A 19043-nucleotide genomic window follows, 5' to 3' on the forward strand; every position below is an offset into this window, starting at 1 on the left:
AGCCAAAATTTTTACGAAAAGGCGTTTAGAAGTTGTTCCCTCATTACCTTTGACCTCATTTCCTATCATTCTCCACTTGTAAACTCTGTTTCAGGCATACTGGCCACTTTATTGTTTCTCAATACTAGACAGTTTTATCTCTCAGGGCTTCTTTGTATATGTTCTTTTCACTGCCCAGAATGCTCTTCTCTTAGATAGTCACATGGCTTACTCTGTTATTTCCAATGATGTGTCTACTCTTCTAATGTAATATATAAATAATCATCTATTTATAAATAACATATAACCTATGATATAAGTAATAACCTATTATATAAATTATAATCCTCCCCCTTGTCATCCTCTGTTCCTTCTTAATCTATTTTATTTCTTAGCATTATCATCTTCTAACTATACTATATAATTTGCCTATTTTTATTTTTCACTGTTAATCTGGATAAACAATAAAATATACTTTTGTTTTTTTGTCTGTCTCCCCCACCTAGAATGTAACCTTCAGGAAGGCTGATATTTTTACCTTTTTTATTTACTCTTGTATCCATAATACCTAGAAATCCTATTGAGTGAATTGATAGATATTATTTAAAGATGTAGAGCTTAAAGCTTTACTGTTTTTGTGAATTTTACCCACAGATAGATTCACTTGTATAAAATGGCAGATATACAAGGTTATTTATCATAAAAGACTGAAAACTACCTAAATATCTTTCAGGAAGTCCTTGGTTAAATAAATTATATTTATAAATGGAAAAAAGGTGCACTGAAAAAAAAACTAAGGGAATTCTTTATGTACTAATATAGTTTGACCTCCAAGATATAGTAAATAAAAAAGAGCAAAATTTACAGCAATGTGTATAGCGTACTACCACTTATTTAAAAAGATAGCCTCTGCTAATTCTGGAAGGACCCTCAGAACTAGAAACATTGGTTCCTCCAAGAAAAGGAACTACGTGGCTAAGGATCAAGGGTGGAAGACAGGGAGATTTTGTGTTATACACTCTTGTGCCTTCTGAATTTTAAACAGGTGAATACATTGCCATATAAAATAATTTTTAAAAAATTTTAAATGCTGTGAGACCAGGTAAATTTTTCTAGGCAATAATGTAGATAGAGGTGGTAGAGGGAAGGGAAAGTGCTTCTCAGAATAACCACAAAATATGAATATTAACAAGAAAGTAATAAAATTATCATTATTAAGCTTTGAGGAAACAGATGTTCAGAAAGATTTAAGTGACTTAAGTTACTCAGCCAGTAAATTCCAGTTTGAATTTTCTGTTTATTGTAGACTGTACATTTTAAAGTTGTTTATATTTCTAAAAGTTATACAGTTGCCATTTAGATTGGTTACCTATATAACTTAGTATAAACAGTGTCATATTTAATTTATGAGGTGACCATGAATTTTGTGTTGAGAACAAACATAATTTATACACTTGAGGTGCTGTGCTCATAAGATCATGTTTTCTGAATGGTTGTTTTTATTTGTATTATAATGTGTTCTGATGATTTATTTGGATTTTTCAAGTTATTTTTTATTTTATTAAGGTAAAATACATGTAACAGAATTAATCATTTTAAACTGAAAGTTCTGTGGCATTTAGTTGTGGCACTGTTGTGTAATGACAATCTCTATCCATTTCCAAAACATTTTCATTACATCAAAGTAAACTCTTTACATAATAAGCGTTCCCTGCCCTGCTTACTCTCTTCCCCGCATACCATCTGCCCCCAGGCCCTGGTAACTGTCAGTCTGTGCTCTGCCTTGATGGATTTACTTATGCTATTTCATGTTCATAGAAACATGTAATATGTGACCTTTCATGTTTAGTTCATTTCATAATGTTTTTGAGGTTCATCTACATTGTAGCATTTACTAGTACTGTATTCCTTGTTATGCTTAATAACATTCCATTGTACATATGTACCACTATTTGTTTATTCATTTATCTGGCCATGGACATTTGAGCTTTATTCTACCCTTTGACTATTGTGAATAGTACTTCTGTGAATATGTGTGTGCATGTATTTGTTTGAGTAACACTTTTCAGTTCTTTGGAGTATATACTTAGAGTGGAATTGCTGAGGGAGGGAGTGTGTGTGTGTGTGTGTGTGTGTGTGTGTGTGTGTGTGTGTGTGTGTGTAGAAGTAGTATCTATATATATAATTACCTTTACCTTAACCAAAATTCTTTACTTCTTTATATGGCTTGGAGTTATTGTCTTATTTGCTTTCCTTTCAGTCTGAAGGACTCTCTTTAGCATCTCTTGTAAGACAGGTCTGCTAGTAATGAACTCTCTTAGCTTTTGTTTATCTGAGTTATATCTAAATTTCTTCATTTTGTCATATATAGAAATCTCAGCTGACAGAATTTTTTTCTTTCAGCACTTGAAATATCATACTCACTTCCTGCCTCCATGCTTTCTGATGAGAAATTATCTGTTAATCTAATTGGGTACCCCTTCCATGTGAATAATTGCTTTTCTCCTGCTGTTTTCAAGATTATCTTTAGCTTTGACAGTTTGAGTATAATGTTTCTTGGTGTGGGTCTTTCTCAGGTTACCATACTTGGAGTTCATAGAGCTTCTTGGATGTATAGACTCATGTCTTTCATCAAATTTGGGAGGTTGGTGTTCAATCATTATTTCTTTAAATATTCTCTCTGCTCCTTTATCTCTCACTCTTTCCTTTTGTGAGGTCTTATGATGTATATACTGGTACACTTGATGGTGTCCCCAAGTGTCTTAGACTCTGTTCACTTTTCTTCATTCTTTAGACTTTCTGCTCCTCAGACTGAATAATTTCAATTGTCTTATCTTTAAGTTCACTGTTTCCTCTACCTACTCAGTTCTATTGTTGAACCTCTCCTGTCAGTTATTCATTTCAGTTTTTGTACTTTTCAGCTCCAGAATTTTTGTTTGGTTTCTTTTTACAATTTCTGTCTCTTTATTGATATTCTCATTTTTTTTCATACTTAGTTTTCCTGATTTAATTCTGTGTCCATAGTTTCACTTAGTTATTTGAGTGTATTTAAGACAGTTGATTTAAATTCTTTGTTTTTTTAGTCCACTATCTAGGCTTCCACGGGGATTGTTTATGTTGATTTATTTTTTTCCCCTGTGAATGGATTATACTTCCTAATACTTTGTATGCATTGTAAATGTTTTACTAAAAACTAAGCATTTTGAATATTATATCATAGTAACTCTAGAAATCAGATTTTCACCTGCAGTTGTCAGTTTGCAAAGTAACTTGGAAAGGTAACTGTACAAGTGGAGAAGACTATATTTCTTGTTGTGTACAGTCACTGAATATTCTGTTCCATTATCTTAGTGGTTAGCCAGATAACTGACAAAGATTTCCTTAAATGGCCAGAGCCAGGAATAAAAAAACATAGTATTTTCCTAGTCTTTGCAGCTCAGTCCTGAGCTAGAGCACCCCTTCAACACTAAGCCAGGCTACCTAAGCCTCTTCATTTGCTTTACCTCCTGCTTCCACAGAGCGCATAGATCTGCCAGATAGGGTAAGCTAGGGTCCTCTCAGGTCTTTTTCAAAGCATGCATCAATTCCTAGGTATGTCCAATTTTCCAGATATATGCAATAGCCCTTTGAGCTCCTCATGTTCTCCCAGTAACCATTCTTGTTAGCATCTTCCTTTACAGGCTTTTGTATTCTGTCTGCCACTTGTTCCTTCTACTGTCCCTTGCCCCAGGCTGGCACAGAGTGTGTATGTCTTTAAATCTTTTGATAGATGTCACTGTTGCCAAGAAAGCCACTTTAGTCCAAGGGGAAGGGTGTGAAACAAAAGTCAGCTTCTGTGCTGGTCCCTTGGGGAAACACTAGACAGGTCAAATAGCACAGCACAACATTTTAAGAATAAGGTCCATAGTAGCACTCTGGCACCAGGAAGCCAAACCAGGAACACCAGCTGCTGTCCCAAAAGCTGCCACAGCACTGAAAAATAAAAATGGTAGTTCAGTGGATAAAAACACCACACCACTCTCTCACTGAATTTCAGGCACCCCTTTCTTCATTAATCTCTCCCTTTCTTGCTGTAAACCTTGGATTAGATTCCAGATTTCAAAAAAAAAAGTTGTTCGTATCAGTGTTTTGCAGCTTATCGTTGTTTCAGCAGAGGTACTAATTCTTTAAGCACCCTACTCCACCATTTTCCGTGATATCATTCCCTCGTCTCTTTCTAATTTTCTAATAATTATTGCAGGCTTTGGTATCCCAACCAAAGATAAACATATGCGCACACTGAGAGCACTGTCATGGCTACAGATAGAGCACATTATCAACTAGATCAAGCAATGTGATTATAGTAGCAGTTTGATATCTATAGCATTTTCTGGTTTGTCTTTTTATTAAATTATGTCTCATTAACTGTCTCAGTTTTGTCCGCTTACGCTTTGCTGCAGTTCGATTCAAGTGCACTGATGTACGTGTGTTCACATCCTGAATGACATTTCAATAAGTATATGTAACTTTATTGTGGTAAAATAACCATTTTAAAAATTTTAACCATTTTAAAGAGTAAAATTTGATGGAATTAACTACATTCACAGTGTTGTATAACCATCACTACTAGTTCCAGAACTTTCTCATCATCCCAAACAGAAACCCTGTACCCATTAAACAGTCACTCCCATTTCCCCTTCCGTCAGCCCCTGGCAACCACTAATTTGCTTTCTCTCTCTGTGGATTTGTCTGTTCTGGACATTTCATATACGTGGTATCACATGACACTTTTTGCATCTGGCTTCTTTAACTTAGGAAAACTTTTCCAAGTTTCATCCATCTTGTAGCAAATATTAGCATTTCATTCCTTATTCTTGCCAAATAATAATCCATTATATAGATACACCACATTTTATCAATTTTAAAATTGGTGGACATTTGAGATGTTTTTAATTTGGGCTATTTGAATGATGTCATTATAACATTTGTGTACAGTTTTTTTGTGTGGACACATTTTGAATTCCGGAGAATTTGGTATATACCTCAGAGTGAAGAGCTGGGTCACATGGCAACCTTAATGTTTAACATTTTGAAGAGCTGTTTTTCTAAGTAGCTACAGCATTTTCAATCCCATTAACAGTGTATGAAGTTTCTAATTTTCTGCATCCTCACCAACATGTGTTATGTCTGCCTTTTGATTGTAGTCATCCTAGTGTGTGTGAAGTTGTGTTGCAATGGTTTTGATTTGCATTTCCCCGATGAATAATGATGCTGACCATCTTTTCCTGTTTTTTATTTTTATTTTTTGCCATTTGTATACCTTCTTAGAAGAAAGGTCTATTTAAGTCCTTCACCCATGTTTTAATTGGCTTGTCCTTTTATAGTCGATTTGTATGAGTTCTTCTAGATACTAGACTCTTACCAGATACATGATTTGCAAATATTTTCTTCCATTCTGTAAGTTGTCTTTTTTACTTTTTTGATAGTGTCCTTTAATGCCACAAGTTTTTTTAACTTGAACTATTAAATTTAGGTCTTTGATCCATTTTGAGTTAATTTTTATTATATAGAGTGAAATAAGAGTCAAACTTCTTTCTTTTACGTGTGGATACTCCATAGTCTCAGCACTGTTTGTTAAAGAAACTGTTCTTTCTCTAATGAATATCTTGGCCCCTTACTGAAAATCAGTTGACCACAGATATTTGATTTATTTCTGAACTCTCAGTATGTATATATTTTTGATACTTTAAATATTTCAGTTACTATCATCATTTTATTTTTGTTAAAATGTAAGCTACTTCTTTTCACTCTACTTCTAACAATTAGGACACATTCAAGTTCTAATGGTTCATTACAGAAGTGATTCTGGGGATGCGAGTGGGGAGGGAGAAAAAATGGCTATACCCTCCCTTTTCGACTCCCTTAGACTCTTTCCCTCACTACTGTTGAGAATGGATTCGTTTAAATTATCTCCATCAAAATGATTGCCATTTTTCAATTTACAGTTCCATATTTCTGTACACAAAGAGTTTAATCTACACAAAAGAATCATTATATGGTTTTGAATTTGATTGTCTTTTCAAACACGAGAAACCTATTTTATCTGAAGGTTCAGATGGTGAACATTGTGTTCTGTCATTCTTTGATTTGGTTTTTAAATTTATGCTTCCTAAAAGCATTGACATTTTTGTTTACACTTTGCTTCAAAATATCCCATCCTTCTCGTTTTTACTTTTACCAGCATTAACCTGTCACCCTAAGACAGAGACTGTTGCTGTAGCAGCTGGTTGCAGCATAAACCGATACAGAACCAAAGCAGTGACCAGTTTCCCTGACAACAAGCTTTCCACATCAAGACAGACCCCTTCTGCCTTAGTCTCCCTAACTAATTCAAATAGTCCTCTCTGGAAAACAGGGCAAATGGGATCAGGTCACAAAGCAGAATCCAGGGTTGAAGTAGCCATAAGTTAATATAAGCAAAGAGAAAGAGAAAAATGTGAAAAGACAGGATTCACCTTGCTAATAAAGAGGAGTTGTAATTGAAGTAGAAATAACATATTACAAAATTTGATATTATTTCAGTGATAACTTTTATTTTGATAATAAATCATTTAATCAGTAGTCGACTTATGAAAATAGACTTCTGGTTCTCTCCCTAGTTTTTTAATGCTGCCTCGTTAGTTTTCCTTTCTCTTTTAACCCTACATTAAAGTTTTATTAAGCCTAACTAAGCTCCTGCCCCTACTCTTTTCTGTTTACTTTTTCTTTCAATTATGTTAATTTTGCTGAAGAGACTACATTAATTAAATACAACTCTTCATGTCTCAATTTGTATGATCTGAGACACATTGTGCTTATTTTAAATAACTTTACTGTTTAATTGAAGTAATAGCAGTGACAATAACTGCAGTTTATATGAATGACATTCCATAGTCCTCCCCAGGATCCCACATCACGCTGGGTGTTGGGCCTATATGTGTATATAGTCATTGTACTTCCTCCCGTTGTCTTGGCAATGTTATCATGGCAAGAACAAGTAAAAATACACTACCGTTGGCTTATTCAACATTTTGGTTTTGCATCATCATTATAAAGACATTAATGATCCAGTGCTTAATTGTATTTAATAAGTACATGTACAGAAGAAACTTTGTTGCAAGTGTTTTTTTCATTTTTTTGTTTATTTTCTTCATCATATTTACTTTAAGGGTTTAAAAAAATTCATCTAAAATGCAGAGTTTAAATTGAAGCTTTTTTATCCATTTTTATTGTAGCATTTTTTGGAACTTTGTGCCGATGTGACAGTGCTGTAAAAATATTTTCACTTGTCATTGCTAATGGTAGCAATGCTGCCCAGTGGGGGGAAAAAAACTCAGTGAATTTTACATTCCATTTTGGGAAATAAGGTTTTAGAATGTGCTCTGAAAATGTTTACTGACAAGATATATTACACATGCTTAATCTATTTATTTCTAGTTAGTATAGATACTTATCTTAATAATTTTGGCAATAAGTATATTTACATATATTCTCTCAATATAGGGTATCACATTTGATGAATTCAGGTCATTTTTCCAGTTTTTGAACAACCTAGAAGATTTTGCAATAGCCCTGAATATGTATAACTTTGCAAGTCGTTCTATAGGGCAAGGTAAGTGTCTTTCAGAAATTAAAAGCAAAAACTAATCCTACCTTGTTTCTAAGGACTTTGACAGAAAATTAATTGGACAGATCATATAAGCCATCAACTTGCCTGAAAGTTTGTTGTGTACTTCAGTGGGAGATCTATTTACCCTAAGGGAAGTTTAGGGAAATATGCTGAATTTTTGTATTAAATGTATTATTTCCTTTCATTTCATATTCTGGGGAAAAGCTAATTATGTTTGTAAAGGTTGTAAAGGTTCAAAGAGGAAGAAACCTCATAGCCACTCACTAACATTGAGAGCTGTGAATCTACCTATAGAAGAGCCATCTAGTCATGCCTGAAATATCACCACAGGATGGTGTTTATATTACTGATTTTACCCACAGTCTCAGCTGGCTCAGAAACCTGAATTTTGTCAACAGAATCAGCTTTTAGCTATGGACTTAAATTAACCAAGTTTTAAAAACGATATATAAAATCGAATGTCGATTTTCCTTAATTTACAAAGAAATACAACTCATAGAATTCAGAATGGTGTTGACCTCAGGACGAGCTCATTCCTTTCCTGTACATAGACTAATGAGTCAAGTTCTTTTTCTAGGATTCTGTGGCTACAACCACTTTCCCTTCTTCCCTCATAGCCATATCCTTTTAAAATATTTTTGCCATATAAAGAATGTTATGTCTTTAAGGTGATTTGACCTGTGTCTGTCATAATCTAATAAATGGCAGGTTAGTCTTGTTATTTTGTTGCCAAGTTCTAGGGAGAAGCCAAACTGTGTCCCCTAAGTGCTGATGATAATTATCTCTCTCCCCAAAACAGAGATTAAACCCCTCATATAGCTTCATCTATTCATTTACTGAGGAAGAGGAACCTGAAAATTTGTCATATTTCACCCTTTGTCTAGTCTAAATGTTCAAATAAGTTGTCTTTCTCAACTCAACCCAATTTAGTTTTTAACACCAAAACCTTTGGGAACCCTGCCTTCCCAGACCAGCATTTACTACCATGATAAACATAATTAACTACAAAAAGAAAAAAAAAAATCAATGTCTCTTTACCTGGTTCAGAACGAACAGTTCTTTTACTTTGTGGAACTGGAAAGTAGAAAAAATTCATTGAGTACTCTCGCAGGTGCTAGGAGTATATCTCTTTTTCTTCTATTGCTGCTACAGCACTCATTTCAGATGATTACCTCTTAAAAGGCAGTAGGCACATCAGTGGTATTCTTGCCATTACCCACTTTCCTCTCCAATGTTTCCTTGACAACTCACAAAATAAACTTTCTAAAACAAGATTAACCTTTCTACAACACACCCGCTATGGAAAACTCTTTAGTTCCCCCAGGTGCATGTTAAAGAATGTAGTTTCCTCTCCTCAAAGTCCCTGTACAGAGCTCTAGCTCCTGTATGTCCAGATTGCTCATTGTTTTCTAAATGTGCTTTTACTCGTGTTCCCTCCATGCCGTAGTTCATTCATGTCATCTCATCTACCATTTCTTTTATCTCTACATGCTGAAATCATCTATCCTTCAGGCTCAGCTCAGATACAAAATTGCAACCTTTCCTAATCACTGCTCTCCTCCCTCCTTTCCCTGTTCCATTCTACGGACAGAAGGAATCACTCAATTCCAAATTTGTATATCTTTGTTGGCACTTTTGATGTCGTCTTGCATAATGGTTATTTGGGGAGATGTCTCATCTCCCATCTGAACTGTAGAGAACTTGTTCACCTTAATAACCTCTAAAAGTGTCTGTTGCTGATAATAGATGCTCATTAAATATTCATTGACTATGAATGCATTATTAAACTAAGATAGTTATTCTTGGCCCTTTAAAACTACAAAAAATTTGTGTTTTCTTAAAGATAACATGAGTAATGAAGAGTCATATTACATAAGATCATGACCCATGTAGGAAAAATACTTCTTTTATAACCTTATTAGTAATTAATACATATTATACGAATAATGTTAACGGTTCGTTCACTCCTTTCCTGTAACATTTATCTAGATGAATTTAAGCGTGCCGTCTATGTTGCTACTGGCCTCAAACTTTCGCCACATTTAGTGAACACAGTCTTCAAGATTTTTGATGTTGACAAAGATGATCAATTAAGTTATAAAGAATTTATTGGAATTATGAAAGACAGACTCCATAGAGGATTCCGGGTAAACCTATAAATTTCAAGCCTAATGATATCCTTTTTAAAAACTGAAAGAAAATACCCACGTTTCAGAAACAATTTATGTAAATTTTTAAGAATATAAACATGAACTGTTATGTTCGAAAAGGAAAAGTATAAGTCCCTAGCCCAAAACAATTTGAGATGATAATGCTTTTTTAAAATATAAAATCATTTTAAATTTAAATAACTTATTTTCATTTTCAATTATTATATCTTCATTCCAATTTGTGGGAGGAAATGTTGCCAAATATTTTTAATTAATTCAGTCTGCATACTGGCTGTCAGACTTGTTAGTATACAAAAAGAAGTATCACTGTTTCTCATTGTATGTAACACAGATTTCCACTAGGCAACTTGCAGCACTTAAGTCACTGCACGTTCAGTACTTTTTATGTGGAAAATAAAAACTTTTTTGTCTTTTGAATATTCTTCCTGTTATCATCCTACACTGCAAAATAATGAGAAAAATCAATGATTTTTTCCCAAAAATACTTTTTAAAGAATGAAATATAGCATGCATCTAATATATTTGTAGATTGTACCACAAATGAAAAAGAAAAAAATTATTAACAGCTGGAATATTCAATCTTCCCTCTTTGGTAAGAATACCCCTAAGCATTGTACATTTAAAAAGAGGAAAAGTTATATATATTTTAAAAATTAAGATTATTCTTATACAATGTTTTCAAATTTTTTTAATGATTTTTTAAATCCAAGCTGTCTTGGTAAAGATACTGTGTACTTAACTGCCATCTAGTGGTTAGTTGTTAATATTTAAGATGATGGTGCAAAAACCTGAAAGGGCATATATTGAAAATCCTTTATTCTTCAAAAATTTTAGAGTAGCAAGATCAAGTTAAAATAGAAACTGTATTATAAACCTCTGACGCTGTATTTTTTTCCCTTAGTGTTAATGTGTTTTTATTTTTGCTTATTTAATTTATGACATACCTGTGGCCCCATAACATTTTATTTACATTTACATTTTTAATCCTGTTTCACAGGGTTATAAAAGAGTTCAGAAATATCCCACTTTCAAATCCTGTCTGAAGAAGGAACTTCATAGCAGATAAGTATGTAAGCTTCTCTGTGGAAATTTGTTCAGTAACAATATGGAAAGGACATGACTTATTTTTCTGTTATGACATTTAACGAATAGCTGAAAGAATTTGTTTTTAATTTTTAGGTCACTAATTAAATTTAAGAATTACTCTTGTAATGATTTAGACCAGTAATTCAATTTAATAATTAGTCATTATAATAAGCACTACTTTGCCACTATTAAGTCGTGATCTAAAAGTGAACTGGAATAAATACTCATTTGACTGAAGTTCTCTTGGAGTACCTTGATTGGAAATTTGTTTAATTTTCAGATTGGTATCTGAACAGATACAAAGTAATGACTCCTGATCAGACTTTTATAATCTAAGATGATTAACATCTAAGGAATATTTGTTACTATTTCTTAGGATCATGATTCCCAATATCTGCTTAGCAGCTAATTTTTAAGATTTATTTTTGGTGCCTGACACTGTATTAAGTGTTCTTCCACATGGATTATCTCTCATTTAGTCCTCACAGATAGATATCCCATTTAACAGCAGAGGAAATAGAGGCTTAGTGAGTAATATGCCCAAGATAGCTTGCTAGTAAGTCACAAACTGGGATTTGAGCCCCATTCTGTCTAATGGGAAAGCCATCTTAGTTGTTATTAACTATCACTGTAGAATGCCATAGTTGAGGAAGATATAGGCAATCCCTTCAGTTTGTATCAGCTCAAAGAAATGCCTCACGTTTATTGATCTTAAAAATGAGGTGTTTGTTTTTCCTCTTCTCTTTTAAAAGTCAACCGTAGCTATAAAATTTTGGTGTATTGTGGATTCTGATTAGTTAGGTCCCTACTCGAAGGTTTTATTCATTTCTACATGCTTGCAAATATATATTTCTTGCTGTTTTTCTCAAGCTTGAAACATTTATATTTTTCTGTAGCAGTTTTACCAAAGTGGTCCCAAGTGGTATCAGAGCATATTATTCTTTAAAAAAAAAAAAAAAACTGCTTAGTCAATACCTATGAGAAAGATCATAATAAACATGGTTAAATAGGTTTCTTCCCCCTCATAACTTTTGCGACCTTAATATGCCACTATTTATGGGAGTATTTAGTCTTTTGCAAAGTAGCTTTGAGGTCTAATGTTTTATGGAACCCATTTTGGGAAATGCTGATACGTAATATTCCCAATTAACTTGTCATAGTGTCACACTGACACTATTGTTTATATATAGTAGTGCATAGATAAAAATTAGTACATTTATTCTAGACTTTTATAAGACTGATTAGACAAGTTATTAAACAAAACACTGAACTTTTAAATTAAAGGTTTTATGATTAACTATTTGATTTTTATATTTGGCTGTTTTTGTTGTGTGCTTTACTGTTTCTTATTATCATGATAATATTTGATAAATGCCATCACCTCTGAACTTCATCCTAAATTAATATTCCTTTTATATATTTTTTAATTAGGTACTTGTAAAGCAAAGTTTAAAGTATTATTATCTACATGAAAAATGCAAGAAGTAAAAATTTCAGAGAATGGAAGCAGGTCTGAGATCAGAACTTGTAGAAATGAAGAAAAAGGTGAAAAGGCTAATTATATTTTTTTTCTTGAACTGAATTTTTGAACATAAGACCCATAAAATGCATCTTCATACTAACTACAAATATTATGTGTTACCAGGTTGAACTTTTGTCTTGATTTACTGAACTCTGCACTTTTTCATTCCTTTCAGAAGTATATAGATACTTCCAATGACTATATAAGAATGTATTTTAAATATTTTTAAAGTTTTATTAGAAATTCGCCTAATTTCAAAATAATATATGGCTCCTAGAATCTAAATGACTTAAAAATGAACAATGACTTATTTTCTTTGGTTTTAGACTGTGAACTTACTTTAAGAATATTCCTTAAGATTTATCTTAGGGCCCTATAATTGTTGATAAATCCATGTTATTTATTGGGCTTTTAATTATATTGAAATTGTTGTGAAAAACAAATAGAAATTAAGCTACTATACAATACGATGGTTTACATTGTACTTTTAACTTTTAAAAGTACTTAACATACATTGTTTGAATCATATAAAAATTTGTTTAAAGTTTTTGTTCATTTACCAAAGTCATCAGAATGTCTGATATTATTTTATGTAGACGGTAAAGAAATTTAAAATGTAGATTATTTTTTCCTCAAAAAAAGTCACACATTGATGGTAGAATAGTGGTAGTTGTAGCAATCATCACTGTCATTGTTATTATTGTTTTAACATGATGCTGCTCCTGATTGCAGTTGGTATATGTTATAACACTAGTAGAAATATCTTACAACTCTGTAACTTATTGTATATTGTTAGTAAAGTCTATAGCATCAAAATGAGTACTGTAACAGACTAATATAAAATGGTTTAGAAGACTGATGTAAATATTAGGTAGACCTTAATGTTTTGTTTTTTTGCAAAAGGACCACACGCAGAGTGATGCCAACCAGTCAGTAATAATGCATAATTTAAATATAATTTTTTATTCCAATATAATATGTCTTAGGAGAGAAAAGAAAAACTTTCTATTGAAAAAAAACAAAACTTGATTTTCACATGGAGAAAATACTGTGAATAGAACTTAATTGAAATCTGTTCAATTAAAAAAGTTTAGTTTATAAAAGGATTCTATACAAAAGTAGAACAGTGAATTTAAATTAACATATTAATGTGTTGTATTTGGAAGATCTGTTCATGTATCTTCTTTTCCGAGATGTATTTGATGTCAGTTGCACACACTCCAACTATTACCTTGCTTTTGCATAGGAAAATAGGAACTACTGATTTTGTTTTTATAAGTTATTAAATGTGAAATCGATAGCTATGCATCAGCCTATTTATAAAAGTAATGGCATTTCCAAGAAAATGTTTTTATTAGCATTGACTATGTATTTTACTTTTCGCATCCTTTATCTGATATTTATGATATTAATATAGAAATATGATTCTTAAATTTGAGGATTCTGTATAATAATTTAATTTCACCTGTTTTCAAGGTTGATTGAATTGATTTGACTAAATGATAATGCCTGTGTACTCACCCATTTAACATACCCCAGGTCTGTTTTACCTTACACTGAATGCTCTCAATATTATTTGCTATTTAAAATAATTGAAAAAAGGCAAGTATTTTTATTTTTGAGTATAAATTATATTATCTTGCATACATGGAAAAACTGCCATTTATAACAGTCCTATAAATGTACATTAAAAACCAAATTAGCTCATTAAAATTATTTATAATTCTGCCATTTTCCCAAGGAATACTACATATGCAATCTTTATTCTTCATTGCTTATCAGAGTGAATGGAATCTGTTCATAAGACTGCTGCATAATATTTAAATGGGAATAAGCAAAATATTGTGGTCAATTAAAATGGGAAAGAATAGTAAATTACAATGATTTCCTATAGATTATCACTCTTGAACTTTATCCTCTATAAAATGAGAGGTAAAAATAATTCAGTGGATTGTTGTTTACATCAATTGAAAAAAATTTTAAGTGCTTTGAAAATAGTAATGTACTAGATACATGTATGCAATTCTATTTCCTTCTACAAACTATTCTTTGGAAAGATAAAACTATACTTAAAAAATTTAGTATCGAACTCTTTACAGAGAGTCTACATAATCAAAGTTTGTAGTACGTCTCAGAATGAGTTCATATTAAGAAATTTATTTAAGTTCCAGTTTATTGTTCTTATTGTAAAATATAATTGTAAAGCAACCTGTCTGACATACTTATATTATCTTAAAATAAATATACCTACTCCTGAATCAAGAAACTTATAGTACTTTGCTGTTCTGTATATCCGTGGAATAACATCTTTTTGAAAAATATCATCTCCAGACTTTGGAACTCTTCGTTGCTTGCCAAACTGCTGGTGATCTTTCACCCTCTGCTGCAGCTGTACATGCCAATGAACCTAATCTCATCAACACTTTTGTTGGTAAATAAACCTCAGAGCCATAAAGCCTCTCAGTGTATAATAGGAATCTGTACTTTATAGAATTATGGTCATTGGTACTGAGTTGCTTTCAGAAAGTTTACATGTGATTTAATGGAGTATCAGTTTTGCTTTACAGAACTGATTGCTTAAATGGCTTAAAGTAATTAAACCAACACTACAGCAGCCCCTTTTGTACTAATGTTGGTTATTTTTTAGGAATCATCTTACCAAGGTGACGCCTAGAAATTTACCAGTTTTCAAAATACACTAATTATCCTACTTTTTATGGCCATACAATAAATTAACATTTTTACCTGCCGATTTTTCTTCCAAAGGATGCAAAAATATTAATTGTAAAATATTTAATAAGATAAAAATTTTAAATGCTAAGAAAGCATTGTGGTCTTCCTTTGAATTGGCAGCATTTTAACTTTCTTAGTAGCTCGTAAAATAATGGTACATCTTGCAATCAGTCATATTTTAAATTATGTGAAATACTGTATGATGAAAGCCAATACAAACATATAATTCTCTTTATATCTTTATAATTCTCTTTATATCACAATCAATATTTTGGCACACATCTTAAGCTGAAGAACTTATCTATAATTGAGGCTACATGCATATAAATATACAATGCTCAGAGGAAGTAAAAACATTATTATATAAGTTTTCTGGAAAAGATAAATTTTGTGCAGTATTGTAAAGGAAGAGAAGGACAAGTGTTTATGAGAAATGGAATAGAAAAAATAAGAAGAAAATGGAGAAGAAATCTGAATGAGGATATTATTTTTACATTGGTATTGAGTAAACCAATACCAATGTTTTTTAGAAAAATAAATTTTAAAACACAAGTTAAATCCTTAATGACGATAATGTCAGTACATCTTTTCACATGCCAGATTGAAAAGATAGAATGGTTCCATAGTATATAGTGTTGGTAAGTATGTGGGGCAGTTGTTGGTGAGGCTATAAATTTGGATGCAACATCTTTGGAGAGAAATAGAAATATCTCAAAGTTTTGACTGAGCATTTTACTTCTGGGATTGTAATATCCTAATATATATATTTATTAATTTGTATGTCAATAAATATATACAGTGAAATAGTACGTAACTATGAAAAAGAATGAAGTCCATTAATCATGCTGATATGAGAAGATCTATAAGATGTTTTTATGGGAACACAGCAAGGTACAGAAGAATGTATAATATCCTATTGTTTATGTTTAAAACTTTCATTGCATAGAATTATATTTTAATATCTTTATCAAAGTTACATGTACATATCGTCAAAAGTCAAAGAGCTCTAAAGGGTTTAAATAAAATACAGCATCCCTCTTTCCTCTTTTCTTCTCCTCAGGGGCAATCCCTTTCAAATCTAGCAGTTTCTTTTGGTGTCTGCCTTCATATTTCAAGATAACATGCTTATATCAATATTTCTTGATCGATTTAACTTTTAGATTTACTATTGATTTCCTACAAAAGAAAATGAGGATTTGACTCTATTACACACGCCTCTTCCAAGATCTACATACACACAATTTCTCCTTCCCCATCCTTTCAGTATAGTTAGATTATAATTTGTTAAATTAATTAGTATATCATCAATTATTGTTTCCTTATATACCTTCTTAGTTTCCCTGGAATTAATCATTTTCTCCTTTTCAGTTTGCTTAACTTTTGTGTACTTCTCATTTACCCATCATTAATTCATTCCAAGACTCATCTCCAGAACCAAATGTATATTGTTAATATATTTTACCATGTCTAGTAATATGTAAATTTTTATTATAATTTTAGAAATACCTCCAGTATCTGTCCCATCTAGAATGGTTGTTCCCTAGTCCTGATGCAGAACTGTCATTCCAGGATCTTCATCTGTCAAAAATTCTATTTTACCCTATCTCCCCTGTCCTTCTCTCTCTTTTCATTTTTTGAAGTGGAGTACAATCCTCCATACTTCCTGAGAAAGGCGACATGGTAAATAGATGTTTGAGGTCTTTTATGCCTAAAAATGTCTTTATTCTACCCTCATGCTTAGGCAACCATTTATCTGAGAGTGGAAATCTGGAATGACATACCTTTTCCCCTAGAACTTTGAAAGCACCACCCCCTCATTTTACGGTTTTCAGTGGTCTCTGGAAATCAGTTGCTATTTTGAACCTTGACCTGTTCTTTCTTTCCTCTGGAAGTTAACAGAATCTTTTCAGAATATTTTTTTTTTTTTTTTTTTTTGTCCCTGCTGTTCTAAAACTTCACATTAATATAACTTGGTAAAGATCTTTTACTCATTGATTGTGCTAAGCACTCAATAGTCCTTTCAATCCAAAAATTTAGGGCATTCAGTTCTGAAAAATAAAAAATTATTTCTTTGAGAATGTCCTTCTCTCTTACTGTCCAGTTTTTTGGGAATTTCTATTATAGGTTTCTCCTACTTTCCTAAGAGTATCCTCCCTCTCTCTGCTTTCCCAAAGTTCATATCACTGCTTTTACCAAAGACCTACATTAGTACTTGTTTTCACTAGCCAAAAAAAAATCCAAAGAATTTTCACTTTCATGAAAAAAAAGCTGTTATGATACTAATGTAGATCTTTGGTAAAAGTGAAATGGCGGAATGCAAACCCAGAAAGCAGGGGATACCTGCATTCTGATACTGACTGTCACATACTTACTTATCTTGTATTTCTCCTTTTCTTCTTTCTTACCGTTCATTTCTTTGTCTTTTTTTTTTTAATTTATTTTTTTATGGTGACATTGGTTAATGAAATCCAATAAGTTTCAGCTGTACACTTTTAACAGTAAGGCGTATATTTATTTGTTTGTTTACTTATTTATTTGCACTGTGTGTTCACCTCCCATAGTTAATTTCTTTTTGTCAGCACACAGTTGACCCCCTTTACCTTTTCTACATCCTCCCTCCCCACACTCCCTACCCTCTGGTAACCACTAGTCTATAGTCCATGTCCATGAGTCTCCATTTGTTTGTCTTGTTCATTTGTTGCTTGTAGGTTTATATCCCACATATAAGTGATATCATGTGATTTCCAACATTTTCTGTCTTGGTTATTTTGCTTAACATGATTATCTTGAGGTCCATTCTTGTTGTCTCTTTGTCTTTTCATTGTACCTTTTAAAAGATTTCTTGAGATTTGTTGAGCACCTTTTTATCTTCTATCCATTCTCTTCAGCTTTTGTCATATTTTAAAAAAATTTTCTCTGAATTTGCCTTTTTATTGTTGCCTGTGTTTGGTGCATTCAGTAGCTTTTATTCTGATCATTAATTTTAGTTTCTTTGAAGTTTTATCCAGCTCCCGTCATTGCCTCATTCCTTTTTTGTTTGTATTTTGGGTATCTCATATTTGAGGCTTTTTCTCAAATATCTGGTAACCTTTTTTGCTATACGTCTATATTTTTAAACAAATTGGAAGCTCTGTGTGCATGGAATGTGCTTTTGACTGATAGGTCTCACTCATTGCTAGCCCATTACATATGAGAGACCTTCACTATCGGTATTGATAGGTCTTTTCTCTTTGGTCAGATTGCTCCTGCCTGGTAATTCAAAGCCTACGTGCTATTTTGTTGAGAAGGCCCTGTGAAGATGGGAACATAGGGATATTTAGTGAAGGGGGCTATAAGCTCATATTTAATGCACTATTATTGAACTGTTTGAATGTTTTCACCATGTATTTGTTTACTTTTTCAAGAAAAGCACATTTTTGATATCTTAGGATCTCAATCTGTAAAAAGTGGAAATAAATCATGAAGGTAATGTGATGAATTTATTCACCAAATCCGGAGTTAGGTCACTTATTCTTGAAGCAGATAGAGATACTTTTAAGAAAAGTAAAAGTATAATGGTGATTGTGAATTTATGGAACTAGAACATGGTTAAATTTTGGATGATAGAGATGGGACAGGGATTATTTGATAAAGGAACGTCAGTGGAAATCAGTTACTGGATTTAAAAAGTTAAAGATAGCTGCCATGCTCTCTTATAAAACATATTTTGGTGGCATTTACCATAAGAGACAAACAACTGAACTTGATTATTAGTTTTTAAGTCAGTATGGCATTACCTATTGTATATTTTCAAGGATGAAGCAAGCAGCTAGCAGATTTTAAACTATGGTGAAATGAGAATTTAAACTATGGTGAAATGAAATGAGAGTGAAAGACAATTAATAAAGATATTTCCAGTCTCTGA

At 32.3% G+C, this 19043-nt stretch overlaps 1 protein-coding gene across 6 annotated transcripts in view; it reads left to right on the plus strand.

The window, feature by feature from the left end:
- Window positions 1–14672, plus strand: part of MICU3 (mitochondrial calcium uptake family member 3) — a 76224-nt gene extending 61552 nt beyond the window's left edge. For 2 of the 6 annotated variants that reach the window (XM_036228609.1, XM_016129816.2), the window contains 4 exons: window positions 7501–7609; window positions 9617–9774; window positions 10796–10868; window positions 12316–14672. In XM_036228609.1, coding sequence (XP_036084502.1) covers window positions 7501–7609; window positions 9617–9774; window positions 10796–10864 — 336 coding nt within the window. In that variant the 3' untranslated portion in view covers window positions 10865–10868; window positions 12316–14672. The remainder of the gene's footprint in view (window positions 1–7500; window positions 7610–9616; window positions 9775–10795; window positions 10869–12315) is intronic. The other 4 variants (XM_016129810.2, XM_016129826.2, XR_004953332.1 and 1 more) reach the window with 3 other exon arrangements.
- Window positions 14673–19043: the final 4371 nt, after the last annotated feature.

This window comes from Rousettus aegyptiacus, unplaced genomic scaffold, assembly GCF_014176215.1.
Source record: "Rousettus aegyptiacus isolate mRouAeg1 unplaced genomic scaffold, mRouAeg1.p scaffold_m13_p_11, whole genome shotgun sequence".
Classification (NCBI taxonomy): domain Eukaryota; kingdom Metazoa; phylum Chordata; class Mammalia; order Chiroptera; family Pteropodidae; genus Rousettus; species Rousettus aegyptiacus.